We start from the raw sequence: 20,992 nt of genomic DNA, 5'->3' as shown, positions 1-20,992 counted from the left end.
TTTTAACGTTTGGCTCATACAAAAAATCAACGACCGCAATGGCAATAGCTGCCTACAACTTTCGATGGTAGCAATTCCTTTGTTTGGTTGGACACTCATCCTTGAAATAGTCGTTCTCATTAGAATGGTTATTCTCTTAAATAGACCAATAACTATCCCTATATTAAAATGAGAGAAACAGCTATTCTTGAAGGAATAGATTGTATTTTTCAAAAAAAATCAATTTATTTTTTATTTTTTTAAAAGAAAAATCCGAATGAATTATATGGGTGCCCAACCACCTTCACAGAACATCAAGGTTGGCCGCGACCTCCGGTGGCGCATGTTATGTGATAGAATTTTCAGAGTATTTTTTAAAAAAATAAATCTATGGTATTTTAAGAATTTTGGTTTAATTCAACATTTGTGTTGTTACCAAAAAAAAAAAAAATACAAAAAAAAACATCATTCTGACCTCTTATTCTTATGAGCAAGGGTGGATTATTACCAAAAATCGATTATGAATATTTCAATATATGTGAATCATATATTAAAGGGAAAATGACTAACAAGTCTTTTCCAAAACATTGGAAATCAACAGGATTATTGGAAGTAATTCACTCAGATATATGTGGACCTTTAAGAACTAAAACAAATAGAGGAATTGAATATTTTATTACTTTTACTGATGATTATTCAAGATGTGAACATATCTACCTAATCAGGCATAAGTTTGAGGCTATTAAAAAATTTAAAAAATATAAATTAAAAGTATAAAAATAATTAAGTAGGTCCATAAAAAACTTGAATAACGACAAAGGTAGTGAGTACAAAGCCATGAAATTTTTTTGTAAGGAAAATAGAATCCGGCATTTATTTACAATGCCTTATAAACCCCAACAAAATGACATTGCAGAAAGAAGAAATAGAACTTTAATGGAAATGACTAGATCTATGATGGCATATGCTGATTTACCTGTTCATTTTTGGAGAGAGGCATTATCCACAGTAGAATATATTTTTAACAAAGTCAAAACTAAATCAAAGCCACTAACACCCTATGAATATTGGACAAGTCTCAAATCAAATGTTCAATATTTCAAAGTATGGGATGTAAATCGAATCTACTTATACCAAAACCCCTAAGAGATAAATTAAGAAGCAAAATCTGGGAATGTAGGTTTGTAGGATACATGGATAATGGTAGCGGTTATAGATTTTATCATTCTAAAAAAGGTGCTGTATTTCTTGAGAATACCAATCCAATCACTCCTACAGATTAAATCACATTTTTTTTCAAGAATAAGAGCCTCCATATCTAACATCAAAAAATCCTCCATTAAAAGAAAAAGCATGAGATAGATCTTCATACTAGTGGGAGTATTAAAAGGAAATCTGTCAATCTATCTCACATGGATATAGACAATAAAAACAGTTGGAGTAAAAGACAAAGGTAGCCATCAATTATACTCAAAGATCATTATGTTCTCAGTGTAGATGACATAAATTTACAAGATGATCTAATGAATTTTAAAGAAGCTATGAATAGCAATGATGCTAATAAATGGATTGAGGCTATAAATGATGAGATTGATTCAATCAGGAACAACAACGTATGGGAGCTCACAGATCTTCCAAGTCAAAAGAAAGCAATCGGATGCAAATGGGTACTCATAAATAAATTCAAAGCAAATGGAAGCCTCGACAAATACAAAGCTAGGTTGGTAGCCAAAGGATTTACTTAACCACCTAGTATAGACTTTGCAGATACATATTAGCATGTAGCAAAGTTCGCCTATGTCAGAATAATCATGTCTATTGTAGCAAAAATGAATCTAGAATTGCATCAGCTAGACATTAAGACATCATTTCTAAATGGAGAATTAAAAAAAGACATATATATGATCCAACTTGAGAGATTCAAACTAGATGAACATGAAGAAAAAGTCTACAAATTGAAAAGATCTCTATATGACTAAAACTGTAACGATCCACCCCAACGACATAATATTATCCGCTTTTGGTTTTCCTAAACTAGACTTCCCAGTATGTTACCCATCTCAGTACTACTTTCGTAGAAGCAAGCTTAACTATGGAGTTCTGATAGGTTCATGGTCATTATGGCTTTAAAACGTATTGTGTCAAGAAGGGTGCGAATATACATATAAGCATATACATATTCTCATACCCAAGCGATGTGTGACATCACAATCACTCTTTCTTGGGACCTAGTGTTCTCGCTGGTGACCCTCATAGGATCCCCCATTCTTAGCATCCAAACGAGTGCCCGCTAGCGACCCTTAAAGGCTTGTGCACACTCTCTCATCTCAAGTTGTGGAATGACTTTGATACTATTTGTAACGACCCACCCTCCAACGACACAATATTATCCACTTTTGGCTCCCCCGAACTAGACTTCCCAGTAGGTTACTCATCTCGGTACTACTTTCGCAGAAGCAGGCTTAACTACGGAGTTTTGATAGATTCATAGTCATTACGGCTTTAAAACGCCTTGTGTCAAGAATGATGCGAATATACATATAAGCATATACTCATTCTCATATCCAAGCGATGTGGAACGTCACAAAAAATCTTCGAGACTATGGCATTTGAAATTCCACCAAGCTATCTTAGAAAATGGTTTCTTGGTATGTCCACTAGATCACAATGTTTACATATGTAAAAACAATGACAAACTAACTATATTGTCATTATATGTAGATGATATATTGTTGACTTGAAATTGTCAACATCTAATTAGTAAAACTAAAATTTTCTTAGCATCCAAGTTGGAAATAAAAGACATGGGCGCTGCTAACTATGTTTTGGGAATAATAATCTCTAGAGATAGAAATTCAAAATTATTATACCTGGATCTAGAAAAGTATCTGGAAAAGATACTTAAAAAGTTTAAAATGGATAATTTTAAACCTTTAAGTACACCTATTTCAAAATGTCAACATTTAAGCAAAATTATGTGTCCCCAAAATGAGACAGAAATTAAAGATATGGAATCAGTCCCTTACGCTCAGGCAATTGGTAGTCTCATGTACGCTATGACAAGTACAAGACCTGACATTTGTCATGCGGTAGGATTGATGAGTACGTAGATATTAGTCCAATCCAGGGAAGGCACACTGGCAAGCAGTAAAGTGAATATTTAGATATTTGCAAGGTACCATAAACATCAAGCTATGTTTCGGTTGAAGTGATCTAAAAATTGCAAGATACACAGACCCAGATTTTGCAGGAGATGCAGATGACATAAAATCTACAAGTGGTGATGTGTTCTTATTTGGTGGGACAGTTGTTTCTTGGTCTTGCAAGAAACAGAATTGTGTTGCAAAATCCATAATGGAGGCCGAGTATATATCATGCAGCACAATACTAAGTAATGCAGTCTGGATTAGACGCTTTATTGAAAGTTTAAATTTATGTATACCTAACAGACCTGTCAATGTGTTTTGTGATAATAACTCTGCTATCTCTTTAATAAAAAGTGGAGCACATAGTTCTAAAGGGTTTACATTGGTATAAATTATCACTATATTCTAGATATAGTAGAGAAATGTGAAATTCACTACAAAAATTTCAAGAATTCTAGACGATTTGAAACCGTCTAGAAATTGCAAAAAACCGTCAAGAAAAAGGTTCAGACGGTTTTTTTTTGGACGGTTTCAAACCATCCATGAAAATGTGTCGCTAATCTGAGTTATGGACGGTTTGGGCCAAACCGTCCACAATTCCAGACGGTTTGGCCCAAACCGTCCACAATTTTTTATTTTTTATTTTTTATTTTAATTATAATCATTTTTATTTTTTAATATAATAATAATTATGATTATTTTTGTCCATCTCCCCGACTAAAGGGACCACCAGAAGGTTGTCAAGTCGCATATCTCCACCATCTTCCAAGCTAAAGGGACCACCGGAAGGTTGTCAAAGTCGCACGTATGCGATCTCCATCTCCATCAGCTTCTTCTCCACCGCACCCATGCTCTCGCACTACCCATCAAACATTAATTCCAAACCCCAAACAAACACAAAATGTAAAGCAAACACATTCCAAACCCAACAAAAAAAAAAAAAAACGAAGATCCGTCCGGTAGTTTGGAAGACAATGGTGACGAGGAGGCCAGAGGGGGGAGAGAAAGAGAGAACCGGCTAGAAATCCACGTATTCCGGCCGAATCTCTCTCTGTAATCCAGCCACAGATCCAGCCGAGCGTGGGTTTCAGCCGGATCCGGCTGAAAACCGTCGCGAGATCCCGTCACGCGTCCCGTTCTCATCGATCGTCCAGATCTCGTAGCTCGTCCCATTCTTGCCAACCCTCCAAATCCCATCGACGTCCGTCTTCAATCGCCGGTCAGAGAGGGGAGAAGAACGACAGAGAGCTCTGAGAGAGATGGTTTTTTTCGGAGAGATGAAGAAGAACAATGTGTTTTAAAAAGAAAGAAACAAGAAAAGAAGAAAAAAAAAATGTTTACAAACGGTTTCAAAAGAAACCATCTGTAAACTGTCTGCAACTTACTAACGGTTTCAAAAAAATCGTCTCTAAATTTATTTGAATATTAATTTCTAGACGGTTACAATAAAATCATCTGGAAATTAAAATATACCGATGGTTTTATTAAAATCATATATAAAACTATAATTCTAGATGGTTTTCAAAACTGTCTAGAAAAAAACCGTCAAGAAAATGTAATTTTTTTTTTGTAGTAAAATAAAGGTTAAATTTATTTCATCAATAGAAAAGTTAGCCGATCCTATAACCAAATGATTGCTTTTAGATAAATTCATAGGACATGTAGCAACAATGGGATTGAGATACATCTAAGTGATTGCTACATGGATTGACGCACAATCAAAAGGATCTAGGGACGCCTGGAAGAACGATTTTATGCAGTTCTGCTCAATGGTGAAATAATTGGTCAGTAGTTAAGGGCAGATGACACTGATGAGGTACGGATATTACATCCCACATAAATGTAAAATCCATTGAAAGGCATTATGTTGAGATCGGGTAATATATATGCTTTGAAAGTGTAAAAAGACGCTAATAAAGGTGCATCAAGAAAAACCTCAAGAATAGTGACTTTCTAGGAAGTACTTGATCAAAAAAAGGCGCATGATTTTGTGTATGACTAAGGTGTCAATTATGGAATATATGGGTATGAACTATACTCACAATCATGGAAAATTGATGTCGTTCGTTTGTAAGATAACGAAATGAAGTCATCCCCAATATGTTATTGATGTGATAGTATATGGTAAAGGATGCAGTCAAATAAAAATAAAAAAAACATACGCACGTACAATCATGGCAATAGCTTACGCCGATTTATAGGCTTTACATATGATAGTTAGCATTGATCAAAATTATTACTATGATCATGGTAATCATGCTCTACTAAAAAAGTTTATCACCAAAATATTATAGTGTGATCAAGTGGGAGATGTAGATGTAAGGGTGATCACACCATAATTAGTGTGGTCATCCCCACAAACAATCATCCCTATGAAAGGTGATAACTTCTATGAAGGTTATAGGTAAGAGTGAGTTGTATTGCACTCCTATACACATGTGTGGTAAAATAGAACATAAGATAAATCCAACATAATCTATCATTCTGTTTTACTTTTTCTTTGGTCCTCCACCGGATTTCTATCCTAACGGAACAAAATCCTTCTAAGTTAGATCCTTATAACAATTTTCCAACAAGTATGAAACTATGGTCTTGACTCCACCCACACCGCAAATAAATAGTGGAGGGGTTTCGTAATTGAATTTCGAAAAATTCAAAGAATGTGTGAAAACTCTATCCTCTGCTTATGTGGTGTTGAGAATCGATCACTAAAATTTGGGTGAAGAGAAAGCATCAAGAAATGTGAAGGCAGAGAAAAGAAACGTAAATTTGGAACAAGAGGGAGTAGCTGGGCCAATAAGATGGACATCTTGAAGGGGAACAACAAGCCTACAAAAAGATTGGACCAGTTGTACAATTCTACTGGCCTCATAAGAAAATAAAGCTTTACAAAACAATAATTTCCGCAGTCGGGATTTGAATTCCGGATTGTATGCTAGATTCAATTGCCAAAGTGCAACACCGTATTTCTGTTTTATTAACTTCTATCTTTTTTATTTTTATTTTTTGCCAATAACAAAAGAAATATTTAAAAACTAAAAAATTTTCCGCTGCCGGGATTCGAACCCGGATTCATATACCAGAATTGCCATGGTGCTACAGCGGATTCCATGTTCTTCTTTCACCCTATGTTTAATTACATATATAATTTCCGGATAACAATAGAAATATTCAAAAACATAAATTTTAAGAGCCTGATTGGCAAATGGTTGTAATTGTTGAATATTTGTTTGAATAATAGTAAAAAACGATTGATGTGATATAAAGTATAAAAAAGTTTGAAATTGTTTTATAAAAAAGTGAAAAAATTTTGTTTTATAGTATATTTTTTTTATTTGGATAATAACAAAAAATTATTGATATGATATAAAAAATGAGAAAAAAAAAATAGAGAATGTTTTTTATTTGACTTTATTGAAAGAAGTGAAAAAAAAAATAGAAGGGGAGTGAGAGTTGTTTGCCAAACAAGCACTAAATCTTTCCGCTGTAGAGATTTGTACCCGAATTCAATACAAGAACAGCGATGGTGCTATAGTGGATTCCATATTCTTTCATCTTATGTTTAAGTACTTATATAATTGTTTCTGGATAACAATATAAATATTGAAAAACAAAACTTTTTAAATTTTTATGCTGTTGGGATTTGAACTCAGATTCAATACAAGAATTGCCATGGTGCTACAACAGATTCCATGTTGTTTCATCCCATGTTTAATTACTTATATAATTGTTTCCGGATAACAATAGAAATAGTTAAATCTTTTCTACTGTCGGGATTTGAACTCGGATTCAATGCAAGAATTGCCACGGTGCTACAGTAGATTCCATGTTCTTTCATCCCATGTTTAATTACTTATATTATTGTTTCCAGATAACAATAGAAATAGTTAAAAACTTAAGACTTTTCCGTTGATTCATATACCAAAATTGCCATGGTGCTACAGCGGATTCCATGTTCTTTCATCCCATGTTTAATTACTTATATAATTGTTTCCTGATAACAATAGAAATAGTTAAAAACTAAAAATTTTAAATTTTTCCGCTGCCAGGACTTTAACCCAGATTCATATACTAGAATTGCCATGGTGCTACAGCGGATTCCATGCTATTTGCACCCTTGTTTACATAATTATATAATGGGAAAAATACACATACCCTTTAAACTACTACCTAATTGTCAATGTTGCCCCTAAACTACCAATTGTGTCAATATGGGGCCTAAACTACCAAATAACATCAGTCTCACAATGACAAAAATACCCTTAATAAAAATATAAAATTCTTAAAATTATATAAAAAAAACAAAAAAAAAAAACAAACAAACAAAATTATTTTTAATAAAAAATTAAAAAATGAAAACCAAGGTTTTTCTTTTTTTTTTTTTTTTTGAAAATCTGTCTCTTTTTTTTTTTTAGATTTTGTTTTATATAATTTTCAGTTTGGGGAACTCCTGAATTTTAATTTCATTTTTCTCCTTTTTTTTTTTTATATATTATTATTATGTTTTTCAATCTTTCAAAAAAAAAATCATTTTTTTTTTCGAATTTATAAGGTTATATTTGTCTTATTGGAACTTTTTTAAGATTATTTTTGTTATTTTATTGGCTTTAGGGGACCATTGACATTTTGGTAGTTTTACAAAGGACATTGACACAATTAGTAATTTGGGAGATACATTGACAATGAAATGATAGTTTAAGGAGAGTATGTATACTTTTCCCTTATAGAATTTTATCCTCATTAACAAAACTTTTCCGTCCGAAGGAGACGAACCTGATGAGTAATGCTATACGCCCCATCCCACCAAATCCTATGTGGCATGGTTTCTCATCACATTTGACGTATGGAGATTAGTTTTTTTTATTACGCGACCACATCACATAGGCTTTTAAGTGATGAGGAGTGACGAATAGAATTACTCCGAACTCGATACTATCATTCACTAGAATTACTATTATGCTACATTTGATTTTGTGTTATCATTTTTTATATATATAATGAATAATGTTACATACCACATTTTTATCTCATTTTTATTAATGTAACACTACTAATTAGCTTCTTTTTTTCTTTTTTTTTTTTAACATAGGCTAATTGGCAATGCCACAACAGCAAAGTGCGATAAAAATAAAATAAAATAAAAATAAAAGCGTTAGTTTGGACCCTTTCACCTAGTCCTAGGTTCAGAACTTTCAGAGGCTTTACATATGTTACCAGAACAGCTTCTCTAATCTCTAGTCTCCACAAATGTGCACGAGACACAATTCTAGGTTTCTAGTTTCATAACATAACATAGTATATATTTCCAATAAAAGCACGTTGTATAGGTTTTGCAGGTCCACGCAATAATAACATCTTTGTAATTCTAAAGCAGAGAGTTCCAGTTTGGAGGGTTTAGATGCTTCGAGAAAACATTCTGTAAGAAATATAAGCTTCTAAAGTCCCCTGACTTTTTTCTAGTTGTAAGAAATATAACCTCAAGGACTTGAATCTTCAAAACGCCTGAACCAGTCGCTTATGGTTCTGGAAAGCACTCTAGTCTCATTCAATGAAAGAGTTTTAAGCCCCTGAGCAATCGCATCAGCTGGAGTATACACATAACCGACTTCCCACTTTGGTTCCTGATCAGCCCAAAAATAAAAATAGAAAATTATTAGTAACAAGACAAGGACAGAAAAAAAAAAATTACAAGGAAAGCTTTTCATCAAGAGAAAGATAGCACAAAATGCAGGGAATTGATGGACCAGATGATATGATGCTGAAAGTCATGTAGATCTTATGTAATAATATAAATATGCAGACCGCTGTCAGATTGTTCAAGTATTGGAGTAACATGTATAGAAACAAGGACCAACTGTAAAAATTCCTGTTCCTATGTGAAAGTCTAGCTATTGCCGTAGTTTAATGCTCACTGTGTACTGCATGACATGGATAAAGGAACTTTGAGAAAACAAAACCTTAGGCTGGGTGCATGTGTTAATGGTAATTTGAGAGATTCTAATAACTGCAACTAATAGTGCAGAAATTTAAGCCAACTTGTACCTTTTTTGAACTGTATGTGTTGAAACTTCAATATGATTCTGCTGTGTCAGAACGTTTTCCTTGAAAGAGCTTTTCTTGGAATGGTACTTTACAAAAAAAAAAATTGCACAGCAGTATATGGGATCTACCACAAGGTTTGAAAAATTAGAATTTGCGCTTCTTTTCATGTTCATTTAGCTTTGCATAAGATTTCAGATTTTGCAGATGAATGAGGCATCACTCAAACATATGGATTCTTGCAAAAAATGCAAACACTTAAAAGAAGCATGACCATTTTCTTTTCTTCAACAAATACCTGTATGCATGGTGTGATATGGTTACCACTCAATTGGACCTTTTCTAGCGTCCCACCAATGACCTCCACGCGAGGCTTCAATGTCTCATCAAGAAGATCCGTCTCATCAATTGTATCAGAGTTGAACTTCACCTAAAACACAACAATATATAAAGCAGGACATAAGTTTATATATATATATATATATGACATCAATTTCGTCAAAATTCCAGAATAGAAGGGCACCATTCATACCAATAGGGTGTGTTGGACATTGTATGAGCTCTTAAAAAAATCACGATTTTCAGATGGCGTTGGCTTGAACTCTGATGTCCCTTGAGTAACCTAACAGAACCATTATACATTTTTACAGATAGACTAAACAGAACTATTCTACAATATAAAAATAGTGTAAATTGCATTAAAGAAGCATCAGGAAAGAAATATACAAACCCCCCTCCCCCCAAGAAAAAGACCCAGTACTCATGCCCATCAATGCTTTCCAACTCATGAATTGCCTATGATTACCTATGGATCAAATCTTGTGTGGACCTTATTGAAATTAAGATATAGATTATGTGCATCTAGAAGGAGCCTCATCAACTATGATGGTTGAGTTCTAGACAGGTTAACAAGGATAGTAGGGAAAGCGAAACCACCGATTTCTAATTGACTGCTTAGTGTGTTCTCTTAGAAGTATTAAAAAAAAAGAAAAAAAATATCGGAGTACCTGATTTAGGACTGATGGCAACTGATCGACAAAGTTGGTCATTGAAATTAGGGATTCCTGATCACCCTCTGCCATCATTGCTCCAGCCACATCAAGTAGCATCTTCCATGCATCTCCTAGACATAGGTAGTGGAAATGAATGAGCATTAGAGATAGATAAACATCACACACACGCACACAAAATGCAGCCAATATATGATACCAATAGATTCGAACAATAATAATACCAATTAGTGTATACATATCCAAGAAATGAGTAATGTCTTAGGCATCAATAAAGAGTGCACTATGACCTGAAGTAAGACTTTAGCAAAGGGGAAAGTAAGATGTAACCCTCTTTAAGTTACGAAATGTGAATTCTACATAGAAAAATAGAAAAAGAGTGAAAGCTAAGCAAGTTCAATGATACCTGAGGCATTCCTAGCCACTGAATAAACTGGAGATGCTTCTATAATTGGCATCATCTGACGAACTAGAGGACCCAACTGCAGGATAGCATTACAAACTTTTAGTTAGACAAAACTAACTTGTAGAGGACCCAACTGCAGAGAATTAATTAGACGAAACTAACTTGTAGAGGACCCAACTGCAGAGAATTAATTAGACAAAACTAACTTGTTTTGTGCAAATGGTTTTTCTCAGATAGAAATACCAATTCCACGCGACTACTATTTTTGCAAACAAAAATAAAAAATAAAAACCCTTCATGGTTTAGTTGGATCATGTAAAATGGACTACAAATAAATTATGATTTAGAAAAAAGAGACATTCTTTTAGTTGGATCATGGATGTCTTAAGTAAATGGAATATTTTTGAATGATATTACATGTAAATAAGTGCATAGAACAAAATTTCTGCATGCTGATGACCTCAATATAGATTAGGTAACTGCTGGGTTCAATTTGTAATTACTAGAACTCACCCCAGCTCTTCTGCATACCCAACCATCTAGAACACACCTGAAACACTTACCTTAGACTTGCATAGCTGGGTGGGGCCAAGAGAAACATGGCAGATCTAGGACTCAGGACAAGCTGATCTGATTTTGATTTCTAGCTGAAGTGAGTAGCATTTCCATTGTTCTGTTCATCTTATGCTGAATTCCTTTGTTTGCAATCCTATGTTTCACTAATAATCATGCTATGTCCTCATTTCTATAGAGCTCTAGATGGTGTTCCAAAGCATATTTTTCTATCCGGTCTCATGATGTATCAAAATACAAGTGCTTGGTACAGGTTCCTTTTTCACGGCTGCAAACTTTACTGAGCCCCTTGTTTCAGTTTAGCACTTGCTGTGTTTGACACCTTACGTAAGATTCTAAAATGTTCATCTGGACTCATTAGTTTGTAAATTAATGATTTCAGATCTAATCTTTAAGTTTATTCTGATAATGATAATTATCTTCATGTTTTATACCCTAGCAGAATTACATACAAGCATAAAGGGGCCCACCACAGCTTTAGACTAATCATCCTAGAGTCTCAGATCGTGACATATCCTCAATGATAACTTGTAAAATATTTGGATCCCAGAATTAAGCTCTTAGATGACTGTAATTGCTCTCAGTCACAAGAATCTGAGGCCTTCTGTGGACAGTAGAGACCAAAATGGAGCATTCTTCATTTTTAGAGATTCTAGTGAGATCGAAGGACCAGCATATAAGTGGGAAAAAGTCCTTTCCACTGGACGATGTCAAAATAAGAAAATGCCTTGATGACTTCAGTGAGTCGTTGGTATGTTAACAACCAGTACAGCATTATCTTTTCTTAATTCAACTCCTCTAAGACATGAAACCAATCCACATTTTCCTAATGGAGGAGCCTAAAATCTACTGAAAGCTAGCAAGTATAGTGTCACTTTAGGCACAGCTTTAATCACTCCCGTACTGTACATTGAAAGTTCAAACTTATTCCTACCATGACTTGTCTTTGGTGCAGGAAAGTTCTTTTAATTACAGAATGCTTAAAAATTATTCCTACCAGGTAGCAGGTGTGCAGGACATCTGATTTTTTGAGTTTAGACCTTATTTTCTTGGTGAAAAAAGGCAAAGGACACCACAAAATAAGGTCTTGGAAAATGAAGCACCATGGATAGTGAAACAAGCCTGAACATAATTTACCTGCTCAAAGTAAGGCACTGCCTCTGTTGCTGGCCTGTTGTTGTATGAAATCACGGCATTAGCCTTCCACAAGAGACAATATCCTTTGTCACACACTCCACAGATTGCTTGATTTATACATTAAACTAAATGAAACTTCATTACAATCTGCATACATTCCACTTGCACAAACAAAAAATATGTATAATAATAATAATCTATTTCTTAAAGTAAACCCATTTCAATCTCCCTCCACTCAAAAAAAAAAAAAAAAAACAAGGAAAACCAAACCTTTGGTATCATGTCGGAGAAATAGCTTCCGATGAGTATTTGAAGAAGCGCGCCATTGCTAAAAAAAGATGCGAGTGCATGAGTTTAGCACAAGTTGATATTAGAATAGCATATACGATGAAATCAACAAACCTATGGCCAACGGAAAATAGAGGAAGATCAACAAGTTGGGCAGATGTTAAATTGGCATGGGGCAATCCAGAGGAGAGGATTGAACGTAAGCAGGCATTGAACCTCTCGTAAACCTGTGTAGCAGCCTGGGAATGTTCAAAAGTCACATTGTAAGGCACTGAAACAATAACAAACCCTTCCTCCGCCAATAGCTCCATTAGGTAGCTGCAATTCGCAAACAAAAGCAAAATTATCAAACGCCAGATATAACGATTGAAGTAGGCAACGCAGTAGTTAAGATGGACTACCTACCCGTAAGTGACTTCAGGAACAGCTCCGATGAATGCACCGCCCAAGAATTTGATGATGGCGCGTGGCCTTATACCATTGGGCGGAGCAATTATCAAACAGGAGTCCTGCCTCCTGTAAATCTTACTATCCCTAAATCTGAAGCTTCTGCCTCGCTCTCCGGAAACATAACCGTTCGAAACCATCCTTGTCGTCAGACGGGAGGGCTTCCCTGCCGCAGTGATTCCATTTCCAGGAGCAGAAGGAGAGTGTTTGAATCCATAATATCTATTCACAATCCTCCGGGGTATGCTTCGGTATTTGATGCCCAAGACGGAGGAGAAGGAGGAGGAGGAGATAGCCAAATCCATTTCTGGAATAGTACAACTATCCCGCTCACTACGCAGTAGCCAGTAAGCACTGCCACTCTGCCGCCTGCTATTTCACAATTTTTTCTAAAATTCCGGTGGTTATAATATTTTCTTTTCTTTTCTTTTTTTTCTTTTTTTTTTTTTTTTAAATGGAGGAAAACGTGAAAACAAATGTAGGTGAAGGGTTGCGCCACGATTACGGGTTTCCAGTCGCTCAACGACTCGAATCCTGCCGAGAGTGTCACGAATATATTGGCCCGGTCCATTCCGCCAAATTTCTTCACGTTTGTGTCAAAGATAAATTGGGTCGAGCCACTTATTTATTTTTATTTAGGCTATGTTTGTTTTAAGGTAAAATATTTTTTTGAAAAATGTATTTTGTACTTTTCAGTGTTTGATCATTGATGTGACCGAAAATAATAATACAATCAAAAATATTTTCAGATTGACCAAAAAAATTATTTTCTTTGGAAACGAATTTATTTTTAAATTTCATAAATCATTTTTCGATTTTGGATTTCTCCTTCTCAAGTCAGAACTAGGCCACTGCCATACTACCGAGCCAATCTTGAACCACCACCGAACTACTCCAAACCACTATTAGACCATCCTTAGACCATCATTGAGTCACTTTTGAACAACCATCGAGTGTCCCCCGAACAAGCACCGAGCCACCACTAGATCAATTCCAGAATTCAAATTATTAGATTAATTTTTTTAATATTTTTACATTGTGAATAAAAATTAATTTTTATATGTTAATATGATTAAATGAAATTATAAAAAATACTTGTGATTTTCGGTACACGCCAAACACAAGAAAATGATTTCAGCAAAAAAATAACTTTTCTAAAAATATTTTTCCAGTGAAAAATATTTTATGCCAAAATAAATGGAGCCTTAGTTTAAATTTTTCTGCATTGTTTTGATTGTATTGAGGTTTATTGTTGGCCGTTTTCTTGTGTTTTTATTTGTTGTAATATTTTCCCTCTTTCATTTCATATCTTTTTTTCTTTTTTCTTTTTTCTTTTTTCTTTTTTTTTTTGAAAGACCCTCTTTCATTTCTTTTTTATTGCTTTAAAAAAAAAAAAAAAAAAAAAAAAAAAAAAAAAGGTGAAAGTATTTTTGTTTTTTAAATTAAATGCTTGGGTACACTTCTTTTTTAAAAATAAATAAAATCGTGAATATCTTCCTAAACTTTAGATAGGGTGTCAATGATTATAGCAGTCCTGCGGGCAACTATTTGTATTTATTTTTTTGGGCATGCCGCTATGGATCACCCTTATTCGTAGAGAGTAAATGGCATGCCGCCGTGATTAAAAGAGATCAATCTTCTTAAATTATGTCCAAATTTGAGAGAATTCAGATATGTGATTGTGAAAAATCACATATAAAACCCGCTTAACTAAGAGTAGTGCTATAAGGCCTCTACTCATGCGACTCTCTTCTAATGAGACTTTCATCCAACCCATGTGACATTTCTTTTGAATATATATATATATACATGTTTGTGTGTGTGTGAAAAATCACTTATAAAACCCACTTAACTAAGAGTAATGCTATACGGCCTCTTCTCATGAGACTTTCATTCAACTCATGTGACATTTCTTTTGAATATATATATATATATGAGTACAAATGCAGCATTTCAGCTTTTTAGTCAATAAATCACGCATGAGTCGGATGAAAGTCTCATGGAAAGGGACCGTATAGCATTGCTCCTTAACCAAATAAAAATTAAATTGTCTAATTACTTATCTGGTCAGGTGAGTCTCATAAGTGATCTCTCACAATAATCACTTGTTCAAATTCTCTCAAATTCAAACAAATTGAAAGGATCCTAATACGATGAAAAGGCCAGGTTTGAATAGGCCTAGCTTGTATACAATGCAGAATTCTTCTTACCAAAGCTTATATACGATGTTGTATTCATAGCCGAAAAGTTCCGAAAACAATTTTTATTGTTCTCAGTCAGAACACGTTGCTCTAGGAGATACTTTAAGCTTTTTGATCTGTGCAAATTCGGAATCGTCGGCCGAAATCGCAAATAAATCCTTATTGAATTTGGAAAGAATCTCTAGGCCTATTTGAGTGTGTGTGAGATGGATTTCCCATGCAATACTGTAGATAAGGATATCATCTAAGAGAAGACTAAGATGAATCTGTGGAGATAAGATCGGAAGATATTATTCATGGTGGCCTAAAAAGTGGATAGCACATAGCATAGTCCCAACAGCATGACCACAAATTCAAGATGCAGGCTGAGCTGGAACTGGATTTCATGGTAAGTTTCTTCCAATCACACAAAACAGACGTACATTAATCGGTGAGAAAAATGGGTGAAGAATATCATTACTCTTTTCTAAAATGAAGAACCATACGCAGTCTGTACTACGTTTGAAATGCAATTAACAATTAAACATCAGCGCAACAAAAGCACCGCCACAAAACATGAGCTATTATCACTTTCAATTGAATGTCTTGGGAAGTCAATTCAATCGCTACCCAAGTAGTTTGCTGAATCCAGTACAAAATAGGAAGTCAATTCAATTTTTTTTCGTTTAATCGATTTACAAGTACATTCTTTTATGATGTCTTGCATCTCAGTAGGGGAGGTTCAGTGTGTCACTCCCCTTTGTGTTTGACACAAAAGGCAAGAAGTTTTCTGCTGATTTCCAGTGCTGAGCCGGAAGTGAATTCCTTGCTAAGATTCTTTCAATCACACAAAATAGGCCTACGTCAGCCGATGAAAAATGGGTGTAATAGATGAGTATGTAGAGTAGCATTACTACTTTTTAAAATGAAGAACCATACGCAGTGTGTATTACGTTTGAAATGCATTTAACGTCCGCGCAACAAAAGCACCATCACAACCACTCACTTATCATCCAAAAATGACACTATACCTTTAGAATGTACATGTAAATCAAGTAAACAAAACAGAGGCTATTATCATTTTCAATTAAATGTTTTGGAAAGTCAATTCAATCGCTACCTGTTATGAACCTAAGCTCGTAATAAGATAATTTAGGTTCTTAGAGGGAACCTGAACCTCACAACACAATGTTGATTTTGATTTATTTTTTTCTTTTTTTATTCATAACATAACAACCTTTAAATAGATGAGCTATTACAACATCTCTAAGATAAATTAGGACCGAGTCATCAATCAAATGACTCTTACGGAAATATATACCTAATATGACTATAGTTGACTTATACTACTTAATGTAGCATAGGTAAATTAGTGACATTATTCCTAGTTTTGGAAGGGTCGTAACATTCCTCTCCTCTTAAAATAGACCTCGTCCGCAATGTCCCATTGATTTTATTCATAGCATTCTTGGTTTTCAAAGTCAAAGTAACTAAATTCCATACCAAGTCTTCCACGTAGCAGTATTGTGGCATATCCAAATTGCCTCTCTTGCCTTCAGTTGCAACCTCATGAACTATGTGAACCTTATATCTTCTATACCTCATTACCTCGTCACGCATCCTTTGCACCACCTCTTGTATGGACGATATTGCCATCCAAGATCTTTGAGTGGCCTCTTGTCCTCAAAGGCAAAAGTGGAAAATTGAATCTCAATGTAGTTGAACACCTTCTTTCTCTCCACTGGAATGTTGAGCAATTGTGGCAGAAGCTCTTCGTCCATGGCAATGAGCTCAGGAATGCCAGTGCAGGTAACAATGCCTTTTCCCAGCTCCTACTTCAACTCCTTCCTTGCGAATGGATCCAAAATTTTGAGGCGTCTTCTTTTTGGCCGATCAGAAGGTGGTACATGGTAGTGATGGGAAGGCTTGATCCAGGCTCGTGGTGGTGTTCCGAGATTGGCTACATCCATGGCTTCTCCCCCTGGGTCGTGTAGAGCCGATTTGAGTTGTTGGGTTACGATTGGAGGCTTGCGGTTCATGGGCTGAAGCTTTTGTGCAAAAGTGGCCACCCATGGCGGCGCCTTCCGATGGAACAGCCTGTGGATTATGGGCTCAGATGGAAAATATGTTTTGGGGTTGAAGGTTGTGCGTGGAAAGGGGTTGGAATAATTCACTTCAAATTGTGATTTGTTTGGTATTTGGGAATTGAAATGGCGTTTTTCTGGTAGTGATTGGTGTGGAAAATTTTATTTTTGCGATGGAGCGGCGATGTTATGGTGGGGTGAAGATGTCAAATGGGATGATGTTTTTGGCTGTGATGGGTGTGGAGATGGCACCGTTGATTGCTCTGGCATCAGTTGATCCAAACGTGAGTTTGTGACAGCAATTAACTTCCTTAGCTCACACATCTCACTCTGCCTCGAAACAATCAAGCCTATGATTGAGACTGAAAGATGGTGGTGGAGCCATTACTAGCTCTGATAGCAAGTTGTTACAAACCCAAGTCCGTAATAGGATAATTTAGGTTCTTAGAGGGAACATAGACCTCACAACACAAGGTTGATTTTGATTAATTCTTATCTTCTTTTATTCATAACATAACAACCTTTAAATATATAAGCTATTACGTCTCTAAGGAAAATTAGGGTTGAGTCATTCAATCAAGCGACTATTATGGAAATACATACCTAATATACATGTCTAATATGACTATAGTTGACTTATACTACTTAATGTAGCAAAGGTAAATCAGTGATATTATTCCTAGTTTTGGAAGGGTCGTAACACTACCCTAGTAGCCTGCTGAATCCAGCACAAAAAAGGAAGTCAATTCAATTTTTTCATAGCTTCAAGTGTTCAATAATCAACAAAGTCACATCTACAAGTACAATAATCACAAATAATACGCAACTAGGTCGACATGAGTGAATCTTATTTAAACATACATGTATTCACCACCACGAATAGCATTTGCAGCACCTTTCCTCTCTTCTTCAGCCTCCTTTTCCCGCTCCTTCCAGCTCTCATAGGCATGATCATCAGTTTGCAACTCATGGCGACAAATTGGACAAGAATTGTGCTCATCCTGCCACAAGCAAAATAGTACTAAGTTGAATAGAGATTCTATCTCAACTAATTAATTATTCGTGTTCCATAGCCCTTAGTCAGTGACAAACAATTTTTAACAAATCTAGTGAAAGAAGAAACAACTATGGGTTTCCCTAAAATTCCTAGCAATCAGGTAAAGGTATATTACCAGCCATGGCTTTAGACAAGGAGGGTGGAACGTGTGCTTGCAGGGCAACTCTTGCATCTTGTCGCTAACAACCAAGTTCTCCCTGCAAATTGCACACTCTGCATCTTTTCCAAGCTTAGCCAGGATTTCCTCTTCAATAATAATGACTGGAAGCTTTGCAACAACTTCCTTACTGGCAGGTGGCACTCTTCGGGGTACGGCATCATTTTCTGGGATCTGAACAACAGAGACATTGAACAGAACTTTTTGATGTTAACTACTTACTATGGCACAAAATTAATCTCTTTTTTTTTTTATATGAATAAATATATTTTTAACCAATATATCAACAGCTTAGCACACCATTCACATAAGGAGCCAAGAGAAAAGGAAGAGAAAAAGCTTGTCATTTGTCTCAATCGCATCAGACTCTTTAAGCCATATTTCCTATTTCTATATATTTTCTGAGAAAAAGAAACGTAACAATAGATGCACACAAATTTGCGAATCTTAAGGTAAATAAAATCTTACATATGGGTTTCTTTTTCTACCTAAATTTCTTGCAGAGGAAATACAAAAGGAGGAATATCCAACAAGCATTAGGAGAGGGATTTACAGAAGTACCAGAGGCAAAACATCATCTAGGCTGGTTATGAGATCTTGAAGTAGACTGGCAGCATTTTCTGTCGTGTTATTGCTTTCTGCTGGACCTTGAGAAGATTCGGCTGCAAAAAGTGTAGCAGCGGTAGTCAAAAGGTTAGAGTGCACCAGCCACTGAGGCTGCGGTGGCTCTGGATCCACGGTGAGATGCCCCTCAAAAAGATATCCTGAATCAACACACAACGAAACCAAGTGAAATTTGCTTTCAAAATGTCGATTTTGAAAAGTAAAGAGCAGGAATTGGATAAGTTGGGAAATGCCAAAAAAAAAAAAAAAAAAAAAGAAAAAAAAAGGATAATCTTGGGACCTCTGTTGGATGTGTTTGGTGTGGATTCTGAAGGATTATGCAGTTGGCGCAAGTGTTCCCTAGCCTGCAGAATGCAAGTCTTCAAGTGCTGCTTCTCAGAAGCATCAGAAACAAGGTGTTCGGCCTGCTCAAAAAGCCCCAATCCCGCGAGCCAGAAACCGGGTGCTGTATACCTCGTCTTTAAAATGGTTGCAACCCGGCATATAACAGAGTAAAACTGCCACCAACACCATCAAAAGTTGGGTTAATTACCACGGCATGACCATCATACACAATGCATTTTGTATCAGACTCCAGCATGTTATGTATCTAAAATATTGAGAAAGGCTGCTGATTAATCTGTTGTTTTGTTTTTCTATTCGTTATAATTTAGAATGCGTTTGGCAAATCGCAAAAAAAATGGATGGTTTAGGAGTGCATTTTCAATAAAATGCAATTTGTAAACGTAGAAAAATCCGTGTTTTCAAATCGCACGAAAGATTTCAAAGGCTAAATTAACTGCGTTTTTAAAAATCATGCTTTAAATCACACGTTTTAAAATAACTATTTTTAAATTGTACGTTTTGAAATCGCAATCTCAAAAGCATTCATCATATGAGCTTCAATTAACGAAAAATAATATATATATATATATAAGGCTACTAATTAATCTGATGTTTCGTTTTTCAATTCGTTATAATTTAATCTCATTATCAAAAGCATTCATCAGATGAGCTTCAATTAACGAAAGATAATAATACACACACGCACACATGAAATATGAAACAATAAATATTAAATTTGAAACAGAGTATTAAAGACGAGGTGAATACATAATAGTGGTACTCATTTTTGTGGATTGAACAAAAAGCAATCAATCTCATCTAAATTAAATTAAATTTGAACAAAACAAATGGAATAATAAATAAACAAAAAAGGAGAGAGAGAGAGAGAGAGAGAGAGAGAGAGAGAGAGAGAGAGGCGTACCAATTTGCGGAGAGAGGGCGAGGAAGAGGGATAGAGGTCTCGGAGCAGAGATTTCAGGTTAAAGACAGCCTCCTCAAACTTTTGTTTCTTCCCAAGCTGTTTCTGCAATTCCTCCAATTCTTGTTTCAAAGACTCCTCCTCATGAGCCATTCTCTTCTCTTTCTTGCAATTTTTTGATTTCCTTTCCTTTTGGCCCTCTCTCTTCGCTTCGCTTCGCTTCTTATAGGATTGATTTTCTTGCCGAGGAGGTTACCCAAACCTGGAAAATACACAATTCTTACCGGCGTGTTTACCTTTGGTGAAAGCCTGTTGGACGCGTTTTAGTTTTATATGCTGACCACTCCTGTCGTTTTAAAGTATTTAATCGTCGTTTGAGGAAAAGCTTCTTGAAACATTTGTCTACGATTGTCGTCAACTTTCTTTTTTCTTTTTTTTTCTTTTTTTTTTTTGGGTTAAATACATTTTTAATACTAGTGATTTTGGCCAAAATCAAATAGCTACTTCGACTTCAAAAAGTGTCATTGGTGGTACCTATCATAAAGTTAAAAATTAGCTTGCACCTTTCGTCTAGGTTTTGTCCTTTTTTTTAATGAAGGTCTATGTCAAGCCAATCAACAAC

General features: G+C 35.3%; 2 protein-coding genes across 2 annotated transcripts; both read right to left on the bottom strand.

The window, feature by feature from the left end:
• Nucleotides 1-8,226: 8,226 nt before the first annotated feature.
• Nucleotides 8,227-13,414, bottom strand: LOC133865256 (uncharacterized). The gene is made up of 9 exons (XM_062301629.1): nucleotides 12,984-13,414; nucleotides 12,693-12,896; nucleotides 12,561-12,618; nucleotides 12,291-12,353; nucleotides 10,581-10,656; nucleotides 10,172-10,287; nucleotides 9,697-9,786; nucleotides 9,463-9,594; nucleotides 8,227-8,746 (listed from the first exon to the last, which is right to left on the bottom strand). Exons 1-9 carry the CDS (start codon nucleotides 13,328-13,330, stop codon nucleotides 8,603-8,605), a joined length of 1,230 nt encoding a protein of 409 aa, XP_062157613.1. The 5' UTR covers nucleotides 13,331-13,414; the 3' UTR covers nucleotides 8,227-8,602.
• Nucleotides 13,415-18,021: 4,607 nt separating this feature from the next.
• On the bottom strand, nucleotides 18,022-20,667 carry LOC133866386 (E3 ubiquitin-protein ligase AIP2). The gene is made up of 5 exons (XM_062302894.1): nucleotides 20,374-20,667; nucleotides 19,408-19,624; nucleotides 19,065-19,267; nucleotides 18,462-18,677; nucleotides 18,022-18,290 (listed from the first exon to the last, which is right to left on the bottom strand). The coding sequence occupies exons 1-5, from the start codon at nucleotides 20,521-20,523 to the stop codon at nucleotides 18,141-18,143; spliced, it is 936 nt and encodes a 311-aa protein (XP_062158878.1). The 5' UTR covers nucleotides 20,524-20,667; the 3' UTR covers nucleotides 18,022-18,140.
• Between the last annotated feature and the right edge of the window lie 325 nt (nucleotides 20,668-20,992).

Source organism: Alnus glutinosa, chromosome 4 (assembly GCF_958979055.1).
Source record: "Alnus glutinosa chromosome 4, dhAlnGlut1.1, whole genome shotgun sequence".
NCBI classification, from domain to species: Eukaryota; Viridiplantae; Streptophyta; class Magnoliopsida; order Fagales; family Betulaceae; genus Alnus; species Alnus glutinosa.
This window is presented reverse-complemented; position numbering and strand designations above follow the sequence as displayed.

Bases quoted from the DNA above. Each gene is read 5' to 3' on its own strand.
- LOC133865256 (XM_062301629.1), bottom strand. From the start codon at position 13,330: ATGGATTTGGCTATCTCCTCCTCCTCCTTCTCCTCCGTCTTGGGCATC. The intron at 12,619-12,692 runs GTTTGTTGATTT...ATCTTTTTTTAG, and splicing joins CTATTTTCCGTTGGCCATAG to CAATGGCGCGCTTCTTCAAA. The intron at 9,595-9,696 runs GTATGAATGGTG...GTTGTGTTTTAG, and splicing joins ATGTCCAACACACCCTATTG to GTGAAGTTCAACTCTGATAC.
- LOC133866386 (XM_062302894.1), bottom strand. From the start codon at position 20,523: ATGGCTCATGAGGAGGAGTCTTTGAAACAAGAATTGGAGGAATTGCAG. The intron at 19,268-19,407 runs GTCCCAAGATTA...GTGTTGATTCAG, and splicing joins ACCAAACACATCCAACAGAG to GATATCTTTTTGAGGGGCAT. The intron at 18,291-18,461 runs GTAATATACCTT...TGCTTGTGGCAG, and splicing joins CTTGTCTAAAGCCATGGCTG to GATGAGCACAATTCTTGTCC.